Raw genomic sequence first — 24,548 nt, forward strand, 5'->3', positions numbered from 1 at the left:
ACCTCAGATATGCAGATGACACCACCCTTATGGCAGAAAGTGAAGAGGAACTAAAAAGCCTCTTGATGAAAATGAAAGAGGAGAGTGAAACAGTTGACTTAAAGTTCAACATTCAGAAAACGAGGATCATGGCATTTGGTCCCATCACTTCATGGGAAATAGATGGGGAAACTGGAAACAGTGTCAGACTTTCTTTTTTTTGGGCTCCAAAATCACTGCAGATGGTGATTTCAGCCATGAAATTAAAAGACGATTACTCCTTGGAAGGAAAGTTATGACCAACCTAGATAGCATATTCAAAAGCAGAGACATTACTTTGCCAACAAAGGTCCATCTAGCCAAGGCTATGGTTTTTCCAGTGGTCATGTACGGATGTGAGAGTTGGACTGTGAAGAAAGCTGAGCGCCAAAGAATTGATGCTTTTGAACTGTGGTGTTGGAAAAGACTCTTGAGAGTCCCTTGGACTGCAAGGAGATCCAACCAGTCCATTCTAAAGGAGATCAGTCCTGGGTGTTCTTTGAAAGGGCTGATGCTAAAGCTGAAACTCCAACACTTTGGCCACCTCATGCAAAGAGTTGACTCATTGGAAAAGACTGATGCTGGGAGGGATTGGGGGCAGGAGGAGAAGGGGATGACAGAGGATGAGATGGCTGGATGGCATCACGAACTCGATGGACATGAGCCTGAGTGAACTCCGGGAGTTGGTGATGGACAGGGAGGCCTGGCGTGCTGCGATTCATGGGGTCGCAGAGTTGGACACGACTGAGCGACTGAACTGAACTGAACTGACTCAACCTTGGTGTTGATGCAGAAAACTTGGCCTCTGTGCACCTGTCCTGAATTGAATCTCGTAGACAGAGTTTTCTGGTAAAGTAGAAAAGATAGCTTTATTGCCTTACCAGGCAAAGGGGGACACAGCAAGCTCATGCATTGAAGAACTGTGTGTCCCAACATGGGACCATTTGGTGAAGAGTTTCATAGCAGCCGCTCAAGAGTCACTGATAAGGATCAGGGTGTGTGCAGGGTCTGCATTCCTTTAATCTGGCCTCGGGTGGTCTCCTTCTCCAGGTTAATAACTTGTGACCTTCTCTGGAATGAAGAATGCTAACATTTTCCATTCATTAGGGTTTTAGTTCTGTGAAAGAGTTCAAAGGTATTGTGATGTGTGTCCCTTGAGATGGAACCAGAACCCTGCCCCAAAGCTGCATTATCGTTTCTTGACTGCTCCTCCCTTTTCTCTGCATCCCCTCCCTTCCCTGATTAGCAGCTGTTTGAAAGGCTTCCGTGCCCAGGAACCCCACAGGGTCCTGCTCAGTTTCCTTTTCTCATTAAATGCTAATGGAATCTAGAGAGCTGTTTTCCTACTTCAAAAGTAAAACATATCCTTTTAAAGCAATGATAAATGAAAATTAAACAGGGATATAAATTAATGGAGGGGGTCTGTTTTATAGTATGGTTAAGGAAATTCTCACTGACGAGGCGATACTTGAGCAAAGATCTGAACAAAGTGAAGCTCTGGGCTGTGCATGTATCTGATGGTGTGCTAATGCCCTGTGGTAGGATCAGGCTTACCTGCCTCCTGAGAACTCTGTATGCAGATCAAAAAGCAACAGTTACGACTGGACAGGGAACAACGGACTGGTTCCCAACTGGGAAAGGAGTATGTCAAGGCTGTATATTGTCACCCTGTTTATTTAACTTATATGCAGAGTACATCATGCAAAATGCTGGGGTGGTTGAAGCTGGAATCAAAATTGCCGGGAGAAATATCTATAACCTCAGACATGCAGATGATACCACCCTTATGGCAGAAAGTGAGGAGAAACTGAAGAGCTTGTTAACGAAAGTGAAAGAGGAGAGTGAAAAAACTGGCTTAAAACTCAATATTCAAAAAGCTAAGATCATGGCATCCGGTCCCATCACTTCATGGCAAATAGATGGGGAAACAATGGAAATAGTGAGAGACTTTATTTTGGGGGGCTTGAAAATCACTGCAGATAGTGACTGCAGCTATGAAATTAAAAGATGCTTGCTTCTTGGAAAAAAAGCTATAACCAACATAGACGGCATATTAAAAAACAGACATTGCCAACAAAGGTCCATTTAGTCAAAGCTATGGTTTTTCTAGTAGTCATGTATGGATGTGAGAGTTGGACCGTGAAGAAGGCTGAGCGCTGAAGAACTGATGCTTTTGAAGTGTGGTGTTGGGGAAGACTCTTGAGAGTCCCTTGAACTGCAAGGAGATCGAACAAGTCAACCCTAAAGGAAATTAGTCTTGAATATTCATTAGAAGGACTGATGCTGAAGCTGAAACTCCAATACTTTGGCCACCTGATACGAAGAACTGACTCATTGGAAAAGACCCTGATGCTGGGAAAGATTGAAGGCAGCAGGAGAAGGAGGCAGCAGAGGATAAAATGGTTGGATGGCATCACTGACTCGATAGACATGAGTCTGAGTAGGCTCCGGGAGTTGTTGATGGACAGGAAAGCCCGGCGAGCTGCAGTCCATGGGGTCGCGAAGAGTGACTGAACTGAACTGAACAGGGAGCTCTGGTCCCTGAGTTATGCCTAGAGTTTGTCTTGACCAAAGACAACTAACTAAGACTTTACTGTTCCCATCAATCCCTGGTTAAGGGTCACCCCAAGGGTCACCAAGGGCTTCCCTCATAGCTCAGTTGACAAAGAATCCGCCTGTAATGCAGGAGACCCGGGTTTCAATTCCTGATGGGAAGATCTGCTGGAGAAGGGATAGGCTACCCACTATAGTATTCTTGGGCTTCCCTTGTGTCTCAGCTGGTAAAGAATCTGCCTGCAGTGCGGAAGACCTGGGTTCAATCCCTGGGTTGGGAAGATCCCCTGGAGGAGGGAACAGCTACCCACTCCAGTATTCTAGCCTGGAGAATTCCATGGACTGTATAGTCCATGGGGGTCGCAAAGAGTTGGACACAACTCAGAGACTTTCACTTCATTTCAAGGATTTGTAAATGCTTGGACACTTTATATGGGCAAAGCGGGATTCAGCAACTTAAAGGCTGCCCCACCACCCAAAAGAGCCAAGGGTACTGGGTGTTGGAAGCAAAAGCAAATCACAGCTAGGGGCCACACACACAGTAGGATCTGAAGGGCTCTTGGTGGAGGTGGAGTGATAGCATTGTCTGTTATAATCGACAAGGTTAAAGAACAGAAGTCAAGGGGGAAAATTATGAGATGAGATCTGAGAGTCAGTTGAGGCCAGATTAGGGAAACCAGTATCTGATTTTGCCCAAGGAGGCAGTGTAGTAAGCTATAAAAGTACATTTTCCAGTCTTCCTTGTATGTGGGGTGGCCAGTTCTAGACACCGACATAAGTAGAAGTCTGCTGAAGTTGTTCGAGAAAGCACTGGTTTCCTGATGGAGGCACCAGTTCCCCTTTGTTGCACTCTTCTTCTTGCCTGGAATGTGAACCTGAGGCTGGAGCTCAAGCAGCCAACTTGCAGTCATGAGGACACAATGAGGCAAATGTGAGAATAAAAGCTTCATGCGAAGGATGGTAGAGCAGAAAGACATCACCTCTGCCTACAGCTGACTACAAACTACAGGAAAAGACTTGATCTTTGGTAAATGTCTATCATTGCAAAGCAGGAAACAAAGTCCTTTTATAAACTCTGTTACAACACTTTCAGGCAGAGCACAAGAGACTGGCTGGAAGTTCACAGCCTGCACTTAATAGCCCAAGTCCAATATCTCGCCCATCTGCGGAATCACTGAATTTACCAGCCCCTATGAAAATCAGCAGCACTATGTTTGGGGCTGAAGAAATAAACAGAAAAGCTGCCATTCCAAACAATCTTAGGGATGCATTGAAAACATCTCAGATGACACAGAGCCAAAGCTAATCTAGGAGCTCCAAAGCTTTTGCATCGCAAAGTGACAAATCACTGTAGAGCGCTGACTCTACAGACATCAGTAACTGTAGTCAGTTAGAAAAAGCAACAGAATGCTCAGAATCCAGTGAGGAGGAAGTAGTCAGAGGTATACGGGCACCTTGAATTGACAACACCAGGTGAGTATGTGATCTCCTGGGGTGGCTGCAACAACACAGTGTCAAGGCTTTACTTCACAATTCTCTCCCCAAATCCTGAAATTTCAGGAACATATTCTTTCACTCATAGAAAGTTATTGTTTGTAAAGATTTCCTTGAAGATCTGAATTCCACAACGGTATGATCAAAACGGTGAAATAAAACCCAAGGCTCTCAGCTGTATATAGTTTTGGCCTTATGAGAAGGCTGAAAACTACTTTTTGCTGTTTCATACAGAAATGGGTTGACTCTCCAAAGAAAGTTTTGTCAAGAGTCTATAAGCTTAAAAAATAATAAAAAAAAGAAATGTAAAAATTGTGAACCAGTCTCACTTTGCAGATTTTTTTGAAGGAATAAGTAATTGGCTTCAAAATCTGACTTAACTTAATTGACATTTTTGAGTCTCTGAATGAATTTGATCAAAAATTATAAGAATTAAGGGAAAGTATATTTGTGCATGAGTTGACCTAGCAGGCTTAGGTGGCCCAAATTTTCACATTGCAAAGGTCATTGGGACTAGCCCTTGATCAGCTCCTGGAAGATGATCTTTGAGCCTTTGAAATGTCCCACGTGATCTCCCAGATGAGTGTTTTTGTTAGCCTGAAACTTTGAGCCTTGCTGCATCAATCTGACCTCAGTAGGCCAACACTGAGTAAGTAAGGTCAATTTTGTGAGTGCTGCCATTTAAAGTAACTGACCCTTAAATAAAAAGCCTGGACGCCAAGTCTGGGTGAGCCTCCCTGAGTGTCAACAATGCCCTGCTTTCAGACATCATCCTGGGAGAATTAGGTGCTCTCCATGTGATGTCACAGGAAGAAGAAAAGTAGAAGCTTGTCCTAGTCCTTCCTGGACTGCTTCACCTAAGCATCTTTTCTCTGAACTGATTTTAATCTGTATCCTTTTACTACATTAAACCATGCCCATGAAGACACCAGGTTTTCCAAGTTCCGTGAGTCCTTCTAGCAAATCATTGAACCTGAGGACTGTCTTGGGGTCTTTCCACACAATAGTAAGGTGTACTAACAATGTTTATGGAATCAAATAAAAAACTTACCTTTGGAGAAGTGAAATGACCAGCGAACGAAGTTGGAGTTACTGTTTAAATCCTAAAGAAAAATGATTCAGACTAATAGAGCATTGTCTGTGTACACTGGAAGAAATTTTCATCATGATTTTAAAGTACTTAACTTGAACAAAGTACTATTGTATTCTAAAGACCTTAATATTATTACGAGAAATTTCAACATTACATTTGTCAGTGAAATAAAAGGCCAAACCACTAGATTTAGAGAATAATTGCATCATCCAAGTAAAATTCAAAGGATCCTAATTCTATTAAGAAGTAGGAAGGAGTGTCTAACAAGTGGGGAGAAAAATAATAGATCTTGCTGCCATTCACAGCATCTACTTGTGAATGTTTCTTGTGAATGGTGATGATCATGAACTTGACGTGACCATAACTGGAAGAACATAACAAGGAGTTTGTGGTCATTTCAAGTACAGACTCTATTGCAAAGTGTTTGTGGAAGCAAACTGATTTCTTATCCGAAATTTGAAAAGATGTTATTTGGAAGTTTTATCCTAATTCAATAGTTACTATTTTTCTAAATACTTTGTATTTTATTTCTTTTCATAATTATGTACTATCCTGCTGCTGCTGCTAAGTCGCTTTAGTCGTGTCTGACTCTGTGCGACCCCATAGACGGCAGCCCATCAGGCTCCCTCATCCCTGGGATTCTCCAGGCAAGAACACTGGAGTGGGTTGCCATTTCCTTCTCCAATGCATGAAGGTGAAAAGAAAAAGCGAAGTTGCTCAGTCATGTCTGACTCTTAGCGACCCCATGGACTGTAGCCTGCCAGGCTCCTCCGTCCATGGGATTTTCCAGGCAAGAGTACTAGAGTGGGATGCCATTGCCTTCTCCGTACATACTATCCAAAAAAATGTAATTAGTATTTTCACTCAGTCCTATATGCTGCTGCTAAGTCACTTCAGTTGTGTCAGCCTCTGTGCAACCCCATGGACGGCAGCCCACCAGGCTCCCCCATCCTTGGGACTCTCCAGGCAAGAACACTGGAGTGGATTGCCAGTTCCTTCTCCAATGAGTGAAAGTGAGAAGTGAAAGTGAAGTCACTCAGTCATGTCTGACTCTTTGCGACCCCATGGACTGCAGCCTACCAGGCTCCTCCGCCCATGGGATTTTCCAGGCAAGAGTACTGGAGTGGGGTGCCATTGCCTTCTCCAGTCCTATATATACATTCCCAAACCATGAGTACATCCTGATATGTCATATAAATACTACCATTTTCTACGTATCCTATGGTGTGAAACCATTAGGAAGCACTGAGTTAAAACAGTTTAATTGTTGTTGTTAAAAAAAAATCAAAATAATGGTGGCTTAAAAATATAGAACCATATTTCCCCCCAGGTAACAATCCTCGGAGAAGGCAATGGCACCCCACTCCAGTACTCTTGCCTGGAAAATCCCATGGATGGAGGAGCCTGGTAGGCTGCAGTCCATGGGGTCGCTAAGAGTCAGACACGACTGGGCGACTTCACTTTCACTTTTCACTTTCATGCATTGGAGAAGGAAATGGCAACCCACTCCAGTGTTCTTGCCTGGAGAATCCCAGGGACGGGGGAGCCTGGTGGGCTGCCGTCTCTGGGGTCACACAGAGTTGGACACGACTGAAGTGACTTAGCAGCAGCAGCAGCAACAATCTACATGTAAGCCATCCTGAGATTGGCGTGATGGCTCCTTAACTCTTCACCCAAATACATTCTCTCAAGCAAGAAGGTGGAAGAAACTGTCCTCTGCCTAGTTTCACATGTTTCTTTGTTGGGTTCAACATAGACTGCTAGTTATTCCCTTGGGCACGTGCTAAGTTGCTGCAGTCATGTCCAACTCTTTTCAACCCCATGGACGGTAGTCCACCAGGCTCTTCTGTCCATGGGATTCTCCAGGCGTGAATACTGAAGTGGGTTGCCATTTCCTTCTCCAGGGGATCTTCCTGACCCAGGGATTCAACCAGCATCTCTTACATCTCCTGCATTAGTGGGTGAGTTCTGAATCCGCCTGCAATGCGGGAGACTCTGGTTTGGATTCCTGGGTCAGAAAGATCCACTGGAGAAGGTATAGGCTACCCACTCCAGTATTCTTGGGCTTCCCTTGTGGCTCAACTGGTAAAGAATCTGCCTGCAATTCAGGAAACCTGCGTTTGATCCCTGGGTTGGGAAGATCTCCTGGAGAAGGGAAAGGCCACCCACTTCAGTATTCCGGCCTGGAGAAATCCATGGACTGTATAGTCCATGGGGTCACAAAGAGTCAAACACGACTGAATGACTTTCACTTTCACTTTCTTTACCAGTAGCGCCGCCTGGGAAGCCCTAGTTATTCCTTTGATCATGGAAAAAGCAAGAGAGTTCCAGAAAAACATCTGTTTCTGCTTTATTGACTATGCCAAAGCCTTTGACTGTGTGGATCACAATAAACTGTGGAAAATTCTGAGAGAGATGGGAATTCCAGACCACCTGACCTGCCTCTTGAGAAATCTGTATGCAGGTCAGGAAGCAACAGTTACAACTGGACATGGGTCCAAATAGGAAAAGGAGTACATCAAGGCTTTATATTGTCACCCTGCTTATTTAACTTCTATGCAGAGTACATCATGAGAAACGCTGGACTGGAAGAAACACAAGCTGGAATCAAGATTGCCAGGAGAAATATCAATAACTTCAGATATGCATATGACATCACCCTTATGGCAGAAAATGAAGAGGAACTAAAAAACTTCTTGATGAAAGTGAAAGAGGAGAGTGAAAAAGTTGGCTTAAAGCTCAACATTCAGAAAACGAAGATCATGGCATTCGGTCCCATCACTTCATGGGAAATAGATGGGGAAACAGCAGAAACAGTGTCAGACTTTATTTTTTTGGGCTCCAAAATCACTTCAGATGGTGATTGCAGCCATGAAATTAAAAGACGCTTACTCCTTGGAAGGAAAGTTATGACCAACCTAGATAGCATATTCAAAAGCAGAGACATTACTTTGCTGACTAAGGTCCATCTAGTCAAGGCTATGGTTTTTCCAGTGGTCATGTATGGATGTGAGAGTTGGACTGTGAAGAAGGCTGGGCGCCAAAGAATTGATGCTTTTGAACTGCGGTGTTGGAGAAGACTCTTGAGAGTCCCTTGGACTGCAAGGAGATCCAACCAGTCCATTCTGAAGGAGATCAGCCCTGGGATTTCTTGGAAGGAATGATGCTGAAGATGAAACTCCAGTACTTTGGCCACCTCATGAGAAGAGCTGACTCATTGGAAAAGACTGTGATGCTGGGAGGGATTAGGGGCAGGAGGAGAAGGGGACGACAGAGGATAAGATCGTTGGATAGCATCATGGACTCGATGAATGTGAGTCTGAGTGAACTCCGGGAGATGGTGATGGACAGGGAGGCCTGGCGTGCTGCAATTCATGGGGTCGCAAAGAGTTGGACACGACTGAGTGACTGACCTGAACTGCCCTGCTTTGGGGATAGGGAGCATTTCTCATCAGATGCAGCAGTCTTGGAATCAAACAGATATCTCTGCTGGGACTTCCCGGTGGCCCCAGGTTTGATCCTGGACAGGGAAATAGATCCCTCATGTCTCAGCTAAGACCTGGCACAGTCAAATAATAAATAAATAAATATATTTTTAAAAAGTCTCTGGTGACTACAAGCTGGGGATTTCAGCGGTATTTATGCTCCCTTAGCCTCAGTTTTCTCATCTGTAAAATGGAGCAAAGAACAGCACCATGAGAATTAAAGTAGGGATGCAGCTGAAGCAGTCAGGACTGCGTCTGGCATCCGGCGTGTGCTCATGGACCTCAGGGTTACTCTGCATCCCTGGTGTCCAGCGTGGAGCCTGAAATAGGTGGGCCAGCATCAGCATTGTCTGAGGTGAACTGAACTGAACTGGGCTCAGGGGAAAGACGCTAATTCTCCAGTACATTAGGCCTCTCCTGTGGGTATAGCTGGCTCTGGCAGCCGCAGAAAGTCCTAGGGGGAGACTTTCCGGAACGAACAGTTGGAAGGCAGGGTGATCTTCCCTGGAGGGCTAAGGACATGGGTTGGATGATGACAGCATCTGCTAGACTGAACCATCGTGTCACTTTCACACTTTTTGAGACAATTCAGGTCTGAGTAGACTGTAAATTTTATCTGGGATGAGGGAGGGCAAGAATGCTACCAGAAGCGGGCAGTGGCTTGCAGAAGAGAGCGATCGTTTTCTGGGCCTTCGGTAGCAGCCAGGCTGTGGTGGACTCCACACAGTCGTCTAGTCGTTTCAGTCGCGTCTGACTCTATGCTACCCCCAGGACTGTAGCCCGCCAGGCTCCTCTGTCCATGGATTTCCCGGGCAAAAATACTGGAGTGGGTTGCCATTTCCTTTTCCAGGGATTCTTTCCAGTCCAGGGATCGAACCCACTTCTCCTGCAGCTATAACGTCTCCCAACCTCCCCTGCGGCCAGGACATGGCCCTCTGACTCAGTTTTAACCAGTGGCACGTGACAGAAAAAGTGTGGACAACTTCCACCGTATGTGCTTTAAAGGAAATCGTTTTTCCTTCACTTCCTTTCCTTCCTCACTCCTGTGCAGATGTGAGCACAGACACGGCGGCCTTGACCATGCAGATAAGGACAGGGCACCTTGTGGGAAGGCGGAGTAACAGGATGGGGGGAACCTTAGTCCCTAGATGGCTAGCCTGTCAATCAGGACCACTCACCCCAAGGCTGTCACGTAAGTGAGAGATAAACATTTATCTTAGTTAAGCCACTGCATTTCAGGGTCTCTGGCATGGAGTCTTAGCTTCCTGTTGACCAAGGGGGTGAGGTGGCCTTTGATTAAGGCAAGAGAGTACACCCTGGACCTGTCAGAGCAGAGCGAGCATTGGAAACCCTTCACACACTGGCTGTGGAGGAGGCCTCTAAAGAACACAGGCACCCACAGTCGAGATGTGAGTTATGCCCCAGAGAGGGAGACTGCAGGGCTAAGTGCAGACCTCAGCCCAGCTCTTTCTGGAGAAGGCAAAGAAGGTGGGCAGGGCTTATGGTAAAAGACACTGGACCTTCACAGCTGACAGCAGAGTTTCTCTCCTGCCTGGAGGAAAGGCCTGGGTGGGCTTAGGGGAGAATTCACTGCAGCCCGCCACAGTGATAAGGCTTGGCTTGGACTCCCAATGGCAGTGGGCATGCGAGCTGTCCACCAGCATGGGAAGCCCAGGGTCTGACACAGAATGAAAGGCAACGAGCAGAGCCACGACTTGGAGGGATTTGAAGCTGCAAGTAACAATTGCAAGTGGCAAAGTAGTTTTAATTGGGATCTGCATTCAGTGACAGGAAGAGCCCCAGAATTTCATGAGTATCAGCATAGACGGAATTTCTTCCTCTAGCCCCGTATTCCAGGCATGAGCAACCCAGGGCTGCCCCTGCAGCCAGCCTCTAGCCTCCTTCTGACTCGTTATCCCCTGCATTTGAGGTGTCCCAAGGTTTACTCTCAACTTGGTTAAACTGAAGCCTCATTTCCTGGAACCCCTTTCCCTGTAGAGTTCCATGTGAGAGGGGACCCCACAGAGGATCTGGTGTGAGGCTTGGGAGATGGAAGGCAAGCACTATTATTGTCTGAAGGGGAGGCATGGTGACAGAAGAAGTGCTCGGCAGGGTCCACCTTGTCCTCCGTGCCTCACTCTGCACCTCTTGCCCAATGATCACAGTGGCCCCGGGCACACCACCAGAGGCTTGGGCCCACCGAGGGGTACCCAAGGCTACAGCACCCCCACAAGCCTCTGCACAAGGCCCCAGTTCCCAGTGGCCAGACTCGCCCAACTTCTGCTTCCCAGCAAGCTCCACGTTGTCCACCTCTGACCATTATCCAGGAGGATTTGTTACTGAGTCCTCCCATCCCTCGTCTCCCTAATCTGGACCTTCACTTCCTCGGTTCCTCCTACCGTTGTGCAAGGTCTCATTCCAGCATTAATCCTTCCTGCCCTTAGCATGAGCCTGCTGGGTTCTGTTTCCCCACGGCTGGCTGGCGTTTTGTCTTTGCTAAATTTGCTCAGTTTTTATTCACTCATCTGATTTCTTGCTTCCAAAATATTTTCTCCTGTCATCTCTCCTGTTCTCCATGCCTTCATGTAGATTTATGCTTTAAAAAAAAATGTCTTTATTGTAGTTTCAATGAGGTTACCATGGGAAGGGAAAGTTGGCTGTGTTTGTTCAAGCTACCACTTTAACATAGAAGTCTTCTCCCTGCTGTGGTCTTTCTTTGCACAGAATAAACTGCAGTTTCCTCCATGGATAAGCTCCTCCTGCTTGTGACTCAGCACGTGACCCACCCCCCTCCTCTCCCCCATCGTGGGCCCTTACCCCATCCTCCAGCCTGGCTTCCCTTCCTCCTGTGTTGGCGCCTGCCCATCCTGAGAGACACTGCTGTGGGAAGTTTTTATGGCCATTTGGCTGAGTTAGGTACCCCTCCGGGGGTTCCAAGGCACACCCCACCACTTTCCCCAATTCTTTACTGGCCTCCGTATTATAATTGTCTTTGTAACCCTGGTGCCTAGGGCGCAGGGAAGATGCCAATAAATGCTCTGGAAATAAATGAAGTAGATGCCCATTTTGACAGCTCTTTTGCTTTGCATAACCAGAATCCGAGGAAGATGATTTGTTTACCTAAAAAGAAAGAGGATCTGGCATGGAGAGGAAGAGAGGAGGCAGGTACAACTTAAAGGAGCCAAACAGAATGTTGTGGATCTTAAGATTTTGCGGGAAAAGAGGAGAGCTTTAATAGATGACTGTGTTATCCCAGTATAGCTTTAAAAAGAGCCCTGCAAAAACTAATGTAGGGTGTTTGAAGTCAGGGTAGTTGTTTATACTGGGGGCGTAGAAATTGGAGGGGAACAAGGGGGCTTTCTGGAATGCTAGTAATGTGTTTCTTGGTCTGGGTGCTAGTTACATGGATGTGGTCAAGTATGTAAAAACTCATCACATTGTTCTCTTATGATTTTTACATCTTTTAAAAGTATATCATACTTCAAAAACAATTTACAAAATAGAAGTACATTTTAAAAAACAGAACAAACAAATGAAAAAACAGCCCTTAACTTCTTTCTTCAAAATAACATCACCCTCTACCACACCATCCTTGTCAATCTTTCCAGTTGTTTAAACCCACGAACAGATGAGTGTCTTTCCCATATGCCCTTGAGCTTAAGAGTAGTTGAATATATGTTGAATGCAGGTGTTTGAAAATTTTGAATCATTTAAAACACTCTCCTCTTGTGCAACAGGAATTGAAGGGCTAATTATGTAAACCTGGATGTTGGCTATCCTGTATGAGTAGTCCCTATTTTCCCCAGATTTAAAAGGTACCTCCAAGTGATCATGGCACTAATGGCAGGAGTGTGAACTATTCCTGGAGACAGAAATAGATCTCTTAAAGAGATCTGAGATACAGATGTCTGGAGCTTGGGTCCAGAATTTGAAATTACGACTATTGAGTTCTATACAAATTAGGGCTCCACTGAGTGCTTCCTAGATGGAAATCTCTCAATGTCCTAGCATCTGTCAGGTCACTCAACTCTGTGGCAGCTGGGAGAATGCTAGATGCCCAGTGGGAGCCTGGAGAATATTGGCATAGTGATCCCCTTAGTGATCTTCTGATTACCCTGGGTGGAACATTGCCAGCAAACATTCAAGACCCTTTGATTATTGAGCTGGGCTGGTGTAGGGATTGCTTTTGTGGTATCTCCCCATCAACTGAAATACAATTGGTTTTCTTGCAAGAATGCTCATTGGTGGAAAAAAGCCAGATGCTGAGGAGGTTAAAAGTCACAGGGCAATTCCCTGGTGGTCCAATGGTTAGGTTTTGGTGCTTTCAGTACACGTGTCCAGATTTGATCCCTGGTGAGAGAATTAAGATCTGGTTCAGTTCAGTTCAGTTGGTCAGTTGTGTCCGACTCTCTGTGACCCCATGGACTGCAGCACTCCAGGCTTCCCTGTCCATCACCAACTCCCAGAGCTTGCTCGAACTCCTGTCCATCGAGTCAGTGATACCATCCAGCCATCTTGTCCTAAGCTCAGCCAAAAATAGAAAAAAGAAAAAAAATTAATGGGGTCATTTCTTAGTCCTAATCCATCAAATATTTACTGACGGTCTGCTGTGTGCCAGGCAATATGCCAGACACCGTGGATAGAATGCTCTGCCTCTAGACTTTGGATACTGCAAGTGTTTAGGGGCCACATGCTGGTTGGAAGCAAGTGGTGGGAGCTTGTTTGGGAGCTCTGTTTGCGTAACAAGAACACAGTTTGTAGGTGGATTATATGGCTTATGGAAGTTTGGGAGAGGTTTTGCCAGTCCTCTCACAGCTACCGGTGCTGAAAAGAGGCAGTTTTGTCAGTCTAGGAAGAAGCCAATCCAGATAATTTCAATATAATGTGGTTGCTGGGAGAGATGAGGACAGAGTAGGCTCTGTGGATCAAGGAATGGTACTCAAGTAGACGAGAGGCTTGGAGGGGTTCTCCCAGGTGGGGGATGCTGGAAATGTACCTTGTTTGCTGTGTTTTCTGAACCCCAAAGTCAAAACATATGATCTAAAAAGTGTTCATTTTCTCACCTATCCATTTATTTGCATCAAAAACTTTAGGGATTTAATAACAAAATATTTGGGTTTCCCTGTTGGCTCAGATAGTAAAGAATCCACCTGCAATGCAGGAAACCTGGGTTCGACCCCTGGGTTGGGAAGATCCCCTGGAGCAGGGCATGGCAACCCACTCCAGTACTCTTGCCTGGAGAATTCCATGGACAGAGGAGCCTGGCAGGCTACAGTCCTTGGGACTGCAAAGAGTCGGACACGACTGAGTGACTATGCACAACCAAATACTTAGTACATGTAGCACATTCCTTTTATTAAAAATAATAAAATTCCAAGAAATCAGAACTGTCCCCTCCAATCTGGGATATGTGGTGATGTTAGCTATGTCATATTTGTCGATTAAGAATTCACAGTAACATGTTTTGTCGAAACAGTTTTTCTTCATTCTCTTTTACTATATGTCCTGCCTCCGCCCCCCCTTGCAATCTGTTAATGAGGCCCTACTGTATGATTACACCAAATGGTCATATAATAGTAATGCATATTATTATACACCCTACACAAGACAGATGTCTCCAGCAGATCATTCTGACATCCCATCACATTCTCTGTGAAGGACACCATCAATTCTGAGGTGGATAGGAATTTTACCCCCAGGCTCAACTGACAGTTGAAAGCCTTTGAATTTAACTTGGAGCTCAGAATGGCTTCATTCCATGTATTTCTCAGAGAGTATATAATACTGACTTCACTGCCCCTCAAATTCTACCCAGCACTTGCATTTAGGGAACAACTCGCCCAGAGGAAAGCCAGAAGATGCTGTGTAATTTGCTCTTGAATAAGCCCAGGCCTTCCAATGGCTTCTCCCCGATACTGCATACTATTGGTAGCCTATGGGCCCTCCGCAGAATCACTTTGCCTGACCTGTACTTTATGGCACTGCCAGCAGGCTTCATAGAGGATCATTATAAGGAACAGGGCCGTGACTGTGGCCTGTACGTCTGCTGTGCAGGTGTTGCTGAGACCACTCATTCTTATATTGGGTACCCTGCATCTGCTCCATGAAGACTTGCAGGAGAAACTGATCGCTGAGCTTATTAGCAGGAATAATGCTCCCTTTAATGCACTCAGGAAATATTTACTGAGGGACTTCCTTGGTGGTCTAGTAGCTAAGACTCCTCACTCTCAACTCAGGGGGCCCAGGTTCAATTCCTAGTCAGGGTATAGATCCTACCTACCACAGTTAAAGATCCTGTATGCTGCAACTAAAACCTGGAACAGCCAAATAAATAAAAACAAATACTTAAAGCAAAACCAAAAACATTTACTGAGCACCTCCTACATGCAGGCAAGACAGATGTGCTGGGGATACACTCATAAATGAAGTACAGTCTGATAGGGAACACAGACATCCTATAACCAGTTACCCCATCAATTGTTACACTTGTGGTAACTGCTAACAAGAAAAATACCGCCACTCAGGGGGCCAATAAGAAGGCATGGGGGTCAGTGAAGGGGTATTTGAGGCAGTGATACTCCTCATGATGTGGTTTTCTACTTGATCACACTGATCCTCATCAATTATGGGGCTGGGAAGTTAGAATCATATTTGTGACTTGCCTCTAGAGAGAATAGGATTTGGGACCTACTTTAATTCCTGGATTCATTTATTTGTGGAATCAAGGGCCTACTCTGTGCTGGAACCAGCTAGGCACTGAGCTTTCAACAGTAAGTCAGAGAAACAGGTCCCAGACCTCATGGAGCTTTGGACAAGGAATAGAACTGTTAAAACGCAATCTGTAGGTGCTGTGCATGGGGAAACCCAGGCAGCAGGAGAAGCATGGGGGAGAAAGACAAACCCCAACTTGAGGGAAGGAGGCTGCCCAGATTAGTTACTTTGGAGAAGTGAAGGCCAGGCTGAAATGTGACTTTAGTAAGACAAAGGGGATATTTCAGCAGGGCTATGTGAAGATCCAGGTGTGAGAAAGAACAAATGGCATGTTCAGGGTACTGGAGGAGTCCAGGGTGACTAGAGGCTGGCATGGGTCATGTGGCCAGAGGGTTGTAAACTGAGGCCAGCTTGTGCATAGCCTTGTGCTTCCAAGAGTGATTTTGACTTTATCCTGAAAGCAATGGATATCATTGAAGAGAAAAAGCTCCTACCCTTATTTTTCCTTTGCCTTGTTTCTCTCTCGTATTTTACACACACACACAGACACAGACACAGACACACACACACACACACACACACATAACATCATGGAGGGAAGCTAGCTCAAGGGAGGAAAATCCAACATAACACATTCATGCTGAAATAATTTATAGCCAGTAAGAAAGGATACAGACATGCACAGTGTCTCTTGAAAGATAAACAAGAAATCAGGAAGAGTGGCTGCCCTGAGGAGGAGAACTAGGTGGCAGGCACAGGTATGAGGGGAAGGCTTTTACTGTGTATTCCTTTTTATTTAATTTTGATTTTTTGACTGTGTTGGGTCTTCGTTGTGGAGCACAGGCTTAGGTGCCCTGTGGCATGGGCGATCTTAGTTCCACAACCTGGGCTCGAACCTTCATCCCCTGCCCTGGAAGGCAGATCCTTAACTACTGGACCATCAGGGAAGTCCTTAGGTATTCCTTTGTATCTTTTGAATTTTGTACCATTTACATAGTTATTAAAAACTAAGTAAAATTTAATTTTACAATAGAGAGCCCAAATCTGGTTAAAAACAACAGCAACAAAGATAAGTCAATAGCTGTGGGCTCTCTCCTGCCCCATTGCTCCCCCAGCTAATGTGTCAGAATGCCAGGCTAGGAAGACAGCATACTGATGTAGAAGTGAAAAAATTAACTCAAAGGAGCCTTGGTTAGAAAAGAATTAGTAAGATTTGGTGATGGGTAGAATGAGGAGGGTGCAAAATGGAAAGAGGATTCAAAGAGAACTTTTACAAGTGCTCCTGGGTGGGCATTTATACTTCTCAGTCTTGGCTTCATTATATGTATAGAGCAATAATGGTGGCATGTACATTACAGGGGAGTGTTGGGAATTAAATATGCTTCATCCTGGCTATTAAAAGGTGAGCAAGACTGTACCTGATAAGGAAACTGAGACACAGAAAGGTCAGGTAATCTCAGGGAGATTACAGTGTGGTGTGGAGACGGACAAGTAGGCAATAGGCAGTGTGAGCACCCTGTGAGAAGTGTCTCGGGGGAAGTGAGCACAGCACGGGAAGACATCAGGAAGGGTGCTGCCTTACGTTGGGCTCCCTGGAAACCAATCTGAGAAGGGGTAGCTGAATACAGTAAGTCCCCTACATACGATGAGTTCCATTCCGTAAGTCCAATTATGCGTGTGTGCTAAGTTGCTTCAGTCATGTCTGACTCTTTGCGACCCCATGGACTGTAGCCCACCAGGCTCCTCTGTCCATAAGATTCTTCAGGCAAGAATACTGGAGTGGGTTGCCATTTCCTCCTCCAAATCCAATTTGCTATAAGTCCAGCAAAGTTAGCCTAGGTACTCAACTAACACAATCAGCTATATAGTACTGTACTGTAATAGGTTTATAAAACTTTTTATGCAAATGATACATAAAAAGCAAAGAAAACATTTTAAACCTTACAGTGCAGTGCCTTGAAAAGTACAGTACTACAGTACAATAACTGGCACACAGGGGCTGGCATCGAGTGAACGGGCAATAAGAGTTACTGATTGGGGGAGGGAAAGGAGGTGGGAGATGGCAGAGCTGAAGGTTCATTAGCAATAGGAGATGGAGGGCAAGTTGCAATTTTACTCATGCCTGATGCTGATGGCACAGGTTCTGGCTCCTTGCTGGAACCAGATGCACGTTTCCATCTTTGAAAGTTCACAACTTGAAGGTTTGTATGTAGGGGATCTACTGTAATTGTGGAGTGTTCTCAAGAGCAGCTTGTAAGGGAATGAGGGAAGTGGGGTAGGGCAGGAAGAAGCTGGACAATGGGTGTGTTTAGGAGTGGACAATCTGGACTTCAGACCAGATCTGTATTTCTAGAATTAAAGATTTTTACTGGAATACAGTCACGCTTATTCTGTTTACATACCATTTATGGTCATCTTTGGCGTATGAAGACAGAGTCGAGGAATTGTGACTGAGACTGGAAGGCCCACAAAGCCTAAAATGTTGACTATCTGGCCCTTTACAGAAAGGCCGCAGTCCCTAGCTCAGCTGAGTCTAGTCTCAGCCTGATCCCAGGGGGAGTTCTGGAGCATGAACAGCACTGTAGAATTGTCCCACCTGAAGCCAAGGGGCCTGGCCTTCTGTACCTTTGCCCAGGGCAGACTTTGGAACCTCGTGCTTAGAAGGGCCTCAAACTCGGAGATAAAGAGAGAGGTCCAGGCTGGAAATAGAACTTTGGGAGTTGTCAGAATATAGACGGTATTTAAAGCCTAGTATTTAAAGTCTGATAGTTAAAGTCCGCATGAAATCATCTAGAGAATGATTATAGATGGTGAAGGGATATTCTGAGCCTTGAGGCGTTTTAATGTTTACAGGTCAGGAGGAGGAAAGGATCTAGGAAAGCAGATGTGGAAAGAGAGGCCTATGAAATAGAAAAACTGAGAAAGCAGTTTCCTAGAAACCAAGTGAAGAACACATTTTAAGGAAGGAGGGACGAGCTGCGACAAATGCTGTTAGGGAAGTAGTGAGTTTAGGGGCAGGATGTGGGTGCAGTAAGGTTGCACCCAGACGTCTAAAGAGAGTCTGTGAGCTCAAGATGAGTGAGAGGAGCAGCCCAAATATGTAAATACACACACCTACGCTCATATCATGCGCGTACACATGGTGCTTGTGAGTCTAGCACTTGTATATAAAGAGGGGGTCCGAGAAGGTAGAAGTTAAAGTTTTTTTAGAAGTTAATTTGTGTGTGTGTGTGTGGCTGTGCTGGGTCTTCTGTTCTGCACACTGGCTTTCCCAGTACAGCAAACGGGCTGTTAGTTGTGGCGTGCAAGCTTCTCATTGTGGTAGCTTCTCCAAAGCACAGCCTCTAGAGCGTGTGGGCTTTAGTAGTTGAGGTTCGTGGGCTTAGCTGCCCCACACCAGGAATTAAACCGTTGTCCCCTGAATTGCAAGTGAGGTCTTAACCACTGGATCACCAGGGAAGTCCTAGAACTTACTTTTTGACAAGAGGAGCTTCAGTGGAATTACATGAGCTACAGCCCGACAGAATGAGTTCAGGAGAGAAGAAATTGGAGACAACAGTTTCAAATGACACTTTCTAGGAGGTGTGTTGAAAAGGGGCGCAGAAAAATGGAGGGGTGGCTAGAGAATTATGCGGAGTCAGGGAGGAGTTTTAAGATGAGAGAGACTGTATCACGCTAGTGAAACTCATCGAGGAGAGAGAAATCAATGATGCAGGAGAGGAGAACTACTGGAAGGACGTTCTTAAGTCGATGCGAGGACACAGCACTGGCAACAACGAGAGGCTGATGGATAGCTGGTCCACAGCACAGGAGATAAAGCAGAGCTGTGTGCACAGATGCAAGCAGGTTGATGGATAGGGTGGTGGGAACTCAAGGGAGTTCTCCTGATGGCTGCTATTTTCTTAGTGAGACAGGAAGTAAGACCAGCAGCTGAGACAGTGGAGGTCTGCAGAAGGAGACTAAACGGTAAAGCAGGAGCCAGAAGAGGGGCTGAGCGAGAGGCTTGTATCCTCTACAGCACCTTCTTTACTTTGGCAAGTATGTTCTCAGTGTCTATCACATCCCAGGCACTTTGATAAACACCAAATGCTTCTTAGAAGAAGCGTGGCTGTAAAACATCCCAAGCATGTTTGAGGTTTGGAGCAGAGTGCATCTTGGCAGAGCAGAAACGGTGGTGATTCAGATTGGGAAGAAGGCAAAAGCCTGCTAACTGGTTTCTCGAAATCCATTTGGTTGAGTCATGGTCCTGAAATACAAGTCTGATCGCGTCATACTTTTGCTTTACATCCTTCAGTGAAGGTATACAAGGACTCCTGACAAACTGCTTCCAGGGAAGAAAACAGAACCCTGGGATACAGAGACTTACCTTTTAGGTATACACATGTATAGTGTTCGGAGAAAAAAAAAAAAGTGCAGGTATTCAGTATTCAAAATAAAACCCCTTCCTCAAAAAAGTTTCTATGGCTTTTCACTGCCCGGGGTAGGGGGAGGAGGGGGGGAGAAAATCCTTGGTTCCTAATGCTCTGCGTGGTGTGGCCACACCGTATTGATCTGTCTTTCCTGGGCTTTCTCCGATGCAGCGACACTGCACTCCAACTCAACTGGGCGAGGCTCTTCTGGGCCTCACTGCCTTCATACCGGCGTTTCTTTCTGCCTCACATATTCTTACTCCCAAGATGAGGAAGGAGCCTGCGTCTAGCCTCCCTCTCGGCCTTCCCTGGACTAGAGGTGGAGGGTGACATTGCAGGCTTCCATGGTTTAGACGGCGCCGCAGGGGAGATGGATTGGTGGCGGGGGGCGGGGGGGGTGTCACATCATCTTGCCCACAAGGTCAGACGGTTCAGGGACACCGTGTAATGATCTCGCCTCCTCTAGAAGGCTGTTGGGGAGTGGTGGCTGGAGCCAGGCGATGGGATTTGCCAAGTGTGAATCAAAACAGGGTATCCTCGCCCTCCGGAAGGGAAGCCCGCACTACTGGCTGTGACAAAGACAGCAAGGCATAAACGGCAAGACCTGCCCGGTCTCCCAACAGCACGCGTCTGCCAGCCGTCAGCAGCGTTGGGAGCACGATCCCTGGATCCGCCGCACTGGTGGGAAAGCGTGCCACCCCGCGCCTGCGCACTCGGGGCCCTGAGCCCCGCGCATCCAGGTCCCGCCCGAGGGAGGGCCCGCACCCCCGCCCCGCCCCCTGCCTCTGCGTGCGCACCGCCTAGAGCCCGCCTCCGTGAAAGACTGCCCGGCGCATGCGGCCGGGCTGGTGCACTGGCTCCCGGGGCTCAGTGTGAGCGTCGCTCTTTTAGCTTCTTAGCCGACGCCAGGATTTAAAGCCGGCCTCAGGTAGGCTGACTCCGGGGATCCCGCGGGAGCTGTTCTCCAGTGCAGCAATCGGCGGCGGGAGCCGAGCCCGGTGCGGGACAGCCCCACCGCCCGTGACAGACATGGTCCCCACCAATCAGGGGCGAGGTGGCCCGCCGGCCTGCCCAATGGGCTGCGTGCCTAACGGGAGTGGGGCGGGTGGCCTGGCCGGCGAGGAGCCGGCTCCCGCGCGCCGGGCCGCGTGGCCGGGCGCAGCTGGGTAGAGCGGCCGCAGGGGGCGTGGGGCGGCGGGAAAGGCCGCGGGGACCCGGGCTGCGGCCCCCGGCAGCGCCCTCGTCCGTGTGGCCTGGCTCTCCTGATCAGGGTGCCGGGGTGGCTTGCGGGGCGGAGGGGGCCATAAAGGCGCGGGAGCCCCCTTCTGCCCAGCCCGCCCCGAGCAAAGAGCCCGGCGGCCGCCGTTCCATTCGGACTGCCCGGGCCCTCTCCCCTCCGGCTTCAAGGCACGGCCTTAGCCTCGCTGGAGGAAGATCAAGGCCCGCCGCGGTGGGGGATGGGCTCGGCGGCCTGGCTGCGGGCCCCTCGGGCGCGCCCAGACTCCCGCAGGCGGAAGGGGCCTCGGAGCTTACCGAGCCAGACGGCCTCCCTTGCTGGAAGCTTCGGCCCCACAGCTGGCCTGCTCACCTCCTTACCTTCCGGCCGCCCAGAATGAAGATGCTGCATTTTAAAGAAGTTCACTACGTGTGCGTGGCGCACTTACGTCCACACTCATTATAATTTTGAATTCTCAGCAGTCCTGTGACACGGGCGATGCGGAGATTCTCAGCCCGGTTTAACAGATGTAAGGATTCGGGCTTCAGGCGGCTTCCGTGACTTGACAGGTCCCAGTACATGACCGGTGGAGCTGCAGCTGGATCTCAACATTTACCAACAACATCTTTGTTGCTGTTTCATCTTTGTTGAATTTCTCTGATGCATCTCGATTTATGTTACTTCTGTGCTTGAAAACCTTCCCGTGTCTCACCTTCCGACTGAAGCTCAGATTGAGCACTCACAGTTGCCACATGGTTTAGGCCCTTGCCTAAATTTGCAATTTATTTCCCACCATCCCCAGACCCCCCTCACTCTCAGTCTCTTTTCTTGGCCCTGCGTTTCTGTTCTGTAGATAGCTGTCACCTTCCTGTCCACTCTGTTCCCTTGCCCTTCAAAGCCATTGTCAGGTCCATGTAGCAGGAGGTGTCTGGATCCTCTCTTCGCTACATCCACCTTTTTGTGAAGTCCATGGTACTTACCCTCGTCTTGCCGCTGAAAGCTTTCTGCTCTGTCTTCCCCGTTTATACCTGTCACGTATCATCCCTCTGCTACCCGCCATCACTAGATTACTCATTTAATTGTAAATGGTTCTGTCTCTCTAACTGGACTGCAACTTGAGCTGTGGGCCCAAATCTGAGTGATTTTTGTGGTCCCTAGAGTGTCTAGCACAGTAGCATTTAGCTATTGGGTAGGCCATCCATGGAGTGACTCTCCTGTCAGTATCTCCCATCAGCATCTCCTGCCTGGTGGCTGAGTACTTTGGGATATTTATTGCCAGGCACTGTGGGGGGCTACACGAATCTCCCTTAAAGAGAGGTGTTATCCTCTGTGAGTAAAATCAAGGCCAGTTAAATGCAGATGGATGAGATGAGTCTTCTATAGAAGTAATCCACTCTGTACCCACTCAGAATGGTTGAGGAATTTCTGGGAACATTGAAAATTTAATCAGTGAGACTAGACCATAGCCTGGCTAGGACAGCTCTAAAATACAGCCAGGTCTAGATGCTCACATGTCTGTAAGGCACTGTTCAGGTGTGAAGTGAGAGCAGGGTGTCTCTCAAATACTAGGGACTTGGGTCAAACAAGTTTGGAGAAACTGCAGAAAATCCCTTTGGGAAATCACAGTGCACATTGACTTATTAAAGGCTCCCATGGGTCTTGCATTAAAGAAACCAGTTGACTGCTTAACCAGCATTTCTCTGATTTATCTGTCCATAAAGCCCTTTTTTGGAGTCCCGTGTGCATTTTGACAAAACCAAGGAGTATGCTTTTGGGAATGCTGCAACAGAATAGAAAGAGCAGGACATGGTTGGGTGTCTTTTTTGCTGTCCAAGTAGGGAGGACATTCTGAGCATTCTCATCTCTTTGCCAAGTATGTTCATTCCTGCCTTGGGGAGGAACACAGCGGGGCAGGGGAATGTTTCAAGCAGAACTCCCGTTTCCTTGTTCCTTTCTTAGCTTATTTTTATTATAATTTGGCTTCACATGGAAGTGTTCCCAGAGGAGGAAAATGTCCTGGACCATGCCAAAACATTCTCTTCTACTTGTGATTGTGTTTCTTGTTTTGATCACATTTGGGTTTACTGACCCAGTGATATTTCTGAGCCTCTGAAGCTGGAGCCAGTGGTAAATTCTCCCTGGCGAGCCTGTTGCTATTTGTCTGCTCACCTCTCACCTCTGCAGTTCTTGCATCTATCCACCCCTTTTTCTCTCACCAAGTCTGATTCTTCTGTTCCTTGCCACCCCTGCTCTTAAGATTTAATCTTCTCTTCCCTCTCTGAGTCTTCTGCGCAGTATGTGCTTCAGACTGGTTTATTATCTGATGTCCTTTTCCTCCAGTATGTACAGTCTCTCCTTATGACATACCTGGAAGAGATTGCTGGTAAGGAACAACTCGTTACATTTCAGAAGAGAGTTACCTTTAATTAAAAGACCTTGAGTTTTAACTGCAGCTCCTTTTAAATGTTGAAGTTCTTTTATTCTGTCTTCTATAACCTAAACGAACTGTGTTTTCTTGGCGATACAGTATAGTTTAGCCAAAGACATTCATTACCTTTTTCATGGGGAATCAGAGTGCTCATCCAATATTGAAATATTTTCCCTATGAAGGGAAGATAATGAAGCACCTACCTGAAGCACATCCCAGTGTCTGGTGGCAGTGTCAGCCAGCATTGGGAGTGTTGGGTTCTGTCAGCAGAGCTGGGTTTTGTTTGTTTGGTTTTTTTTGTTTTTTCATAGGCCCTCAAGGTTGTTGGGCTTCCCAGGTGGCTTAGTGGTAAAGAATCTGCCTGCCAAGCAGGAGATGTGGGTTCTATCCCTGGGGTCAGGAAGATCCCCTGGAGATGGAAATGGCAACCCACTCTAGTATCCTTGCCTGGGAAATTCCATGGACAGGGGAGCCTGGCAGGCTACTGTCCATGGGGTCGCAAAGAGTTGAACATGACTTAGCGACTAAGCAACAAGGTTGTTAGCTGTCAAAGCTTTAAACAAAAGCGGCATTATATAATTAGCAATTGTTTTCCAATTCATATTTGACTAAAGCCATCCAGTGATCCAAGAACCATTTGCTGGGATCCCACATAACGACATTCTAAAATCACACGGCAGATAGGGAAACAGACTCCTGGAGGCTTCTTAGCTAGTAAGTGGCAGAGCTGGCATTTCAACCCACATCAGTTTGATTTCTTGAGGTATGTTTTTTTCTTTCTTTCAGGTCGACAAGTAAAATGAAGTACATTCTAGTTACTGGCGGTGTCATATCAGGAATTGGAAAAGGAATCATCGCCAGCAGCGTGGGCACTATACTTAAGTCATGCGGTTTACATGTGACCTCCATTAAAATTGACCCGTATATTAACATTGATGCAGGCACATTCTCTCCTTATGAGCATGGTAAGCAAAATGCATTTCTTTTTTAAAAATAATAATTATGTAATATGTGAAAGAAAATGTCAGCTCTTAGAAATTGTGTGTGTTTTGCTTTGCATGTCCTCCATTTCCTGCCTCCTGAGAAGAGTCCTTGGCAGAGCAGAGTGATGGTTTTCTCACCCTGACATAAAGGAAGCAGA

General features: G+C 46.8%; 1 protein-coding gene across 4 annotated transcripts in view; it reads left to right on the top strand.

Moving 5' to 3' along the window:
• Positions 1 to 20,324: 20,324 nt before the first annotated feature.
• CTPS1 (CTP synthase 1) overlaps positions 20,325 to 24,548 on the top strand; it is a 31,223-nt gene continuing 26,999 nt past the window's right edge. The window contains exons 1-2 of one of the 4 annotated variants that reach the window (XM_069588103.1): positions 20,325 to 20,691; positions 24,194 to 24,372. In XM_069588103.1, coding sequence (XP_069444204.1) covers positions 24,207 to 24,372 — 166 coding nt within the window. In that variant the 5' untranslated portion in view covers positions 20,325 to 20,691; positions 24,194 to 24,206. Of the gene's footprint in view, positions 20,692 to 20,909; positions 23,363 to 24,193; positions 24,373 to 24,548 lie in introns of those variants that run through there. The other 3 variants (XM_069588116.1, XM_069588094.1, XM_069588113.1) reach the window with 3 other exon arrangements.

The sequence above is a fragment of the Ovis canadensis genome, chromosome 1 (assembly GCF_042477335.2).
Source record: "Ovis canadensis isolate MfBH-ARS-UI-01 breed Bighorn chromosome 1, ARS-UI_OviCan_v2, whole genome shotgun sequence".
Lineage (NCBI taxonomy): Eukaryota > Metazoa > Chordata > Mammalia > Artiodactyla > Bovidae > Ovis > Ovis canadensis.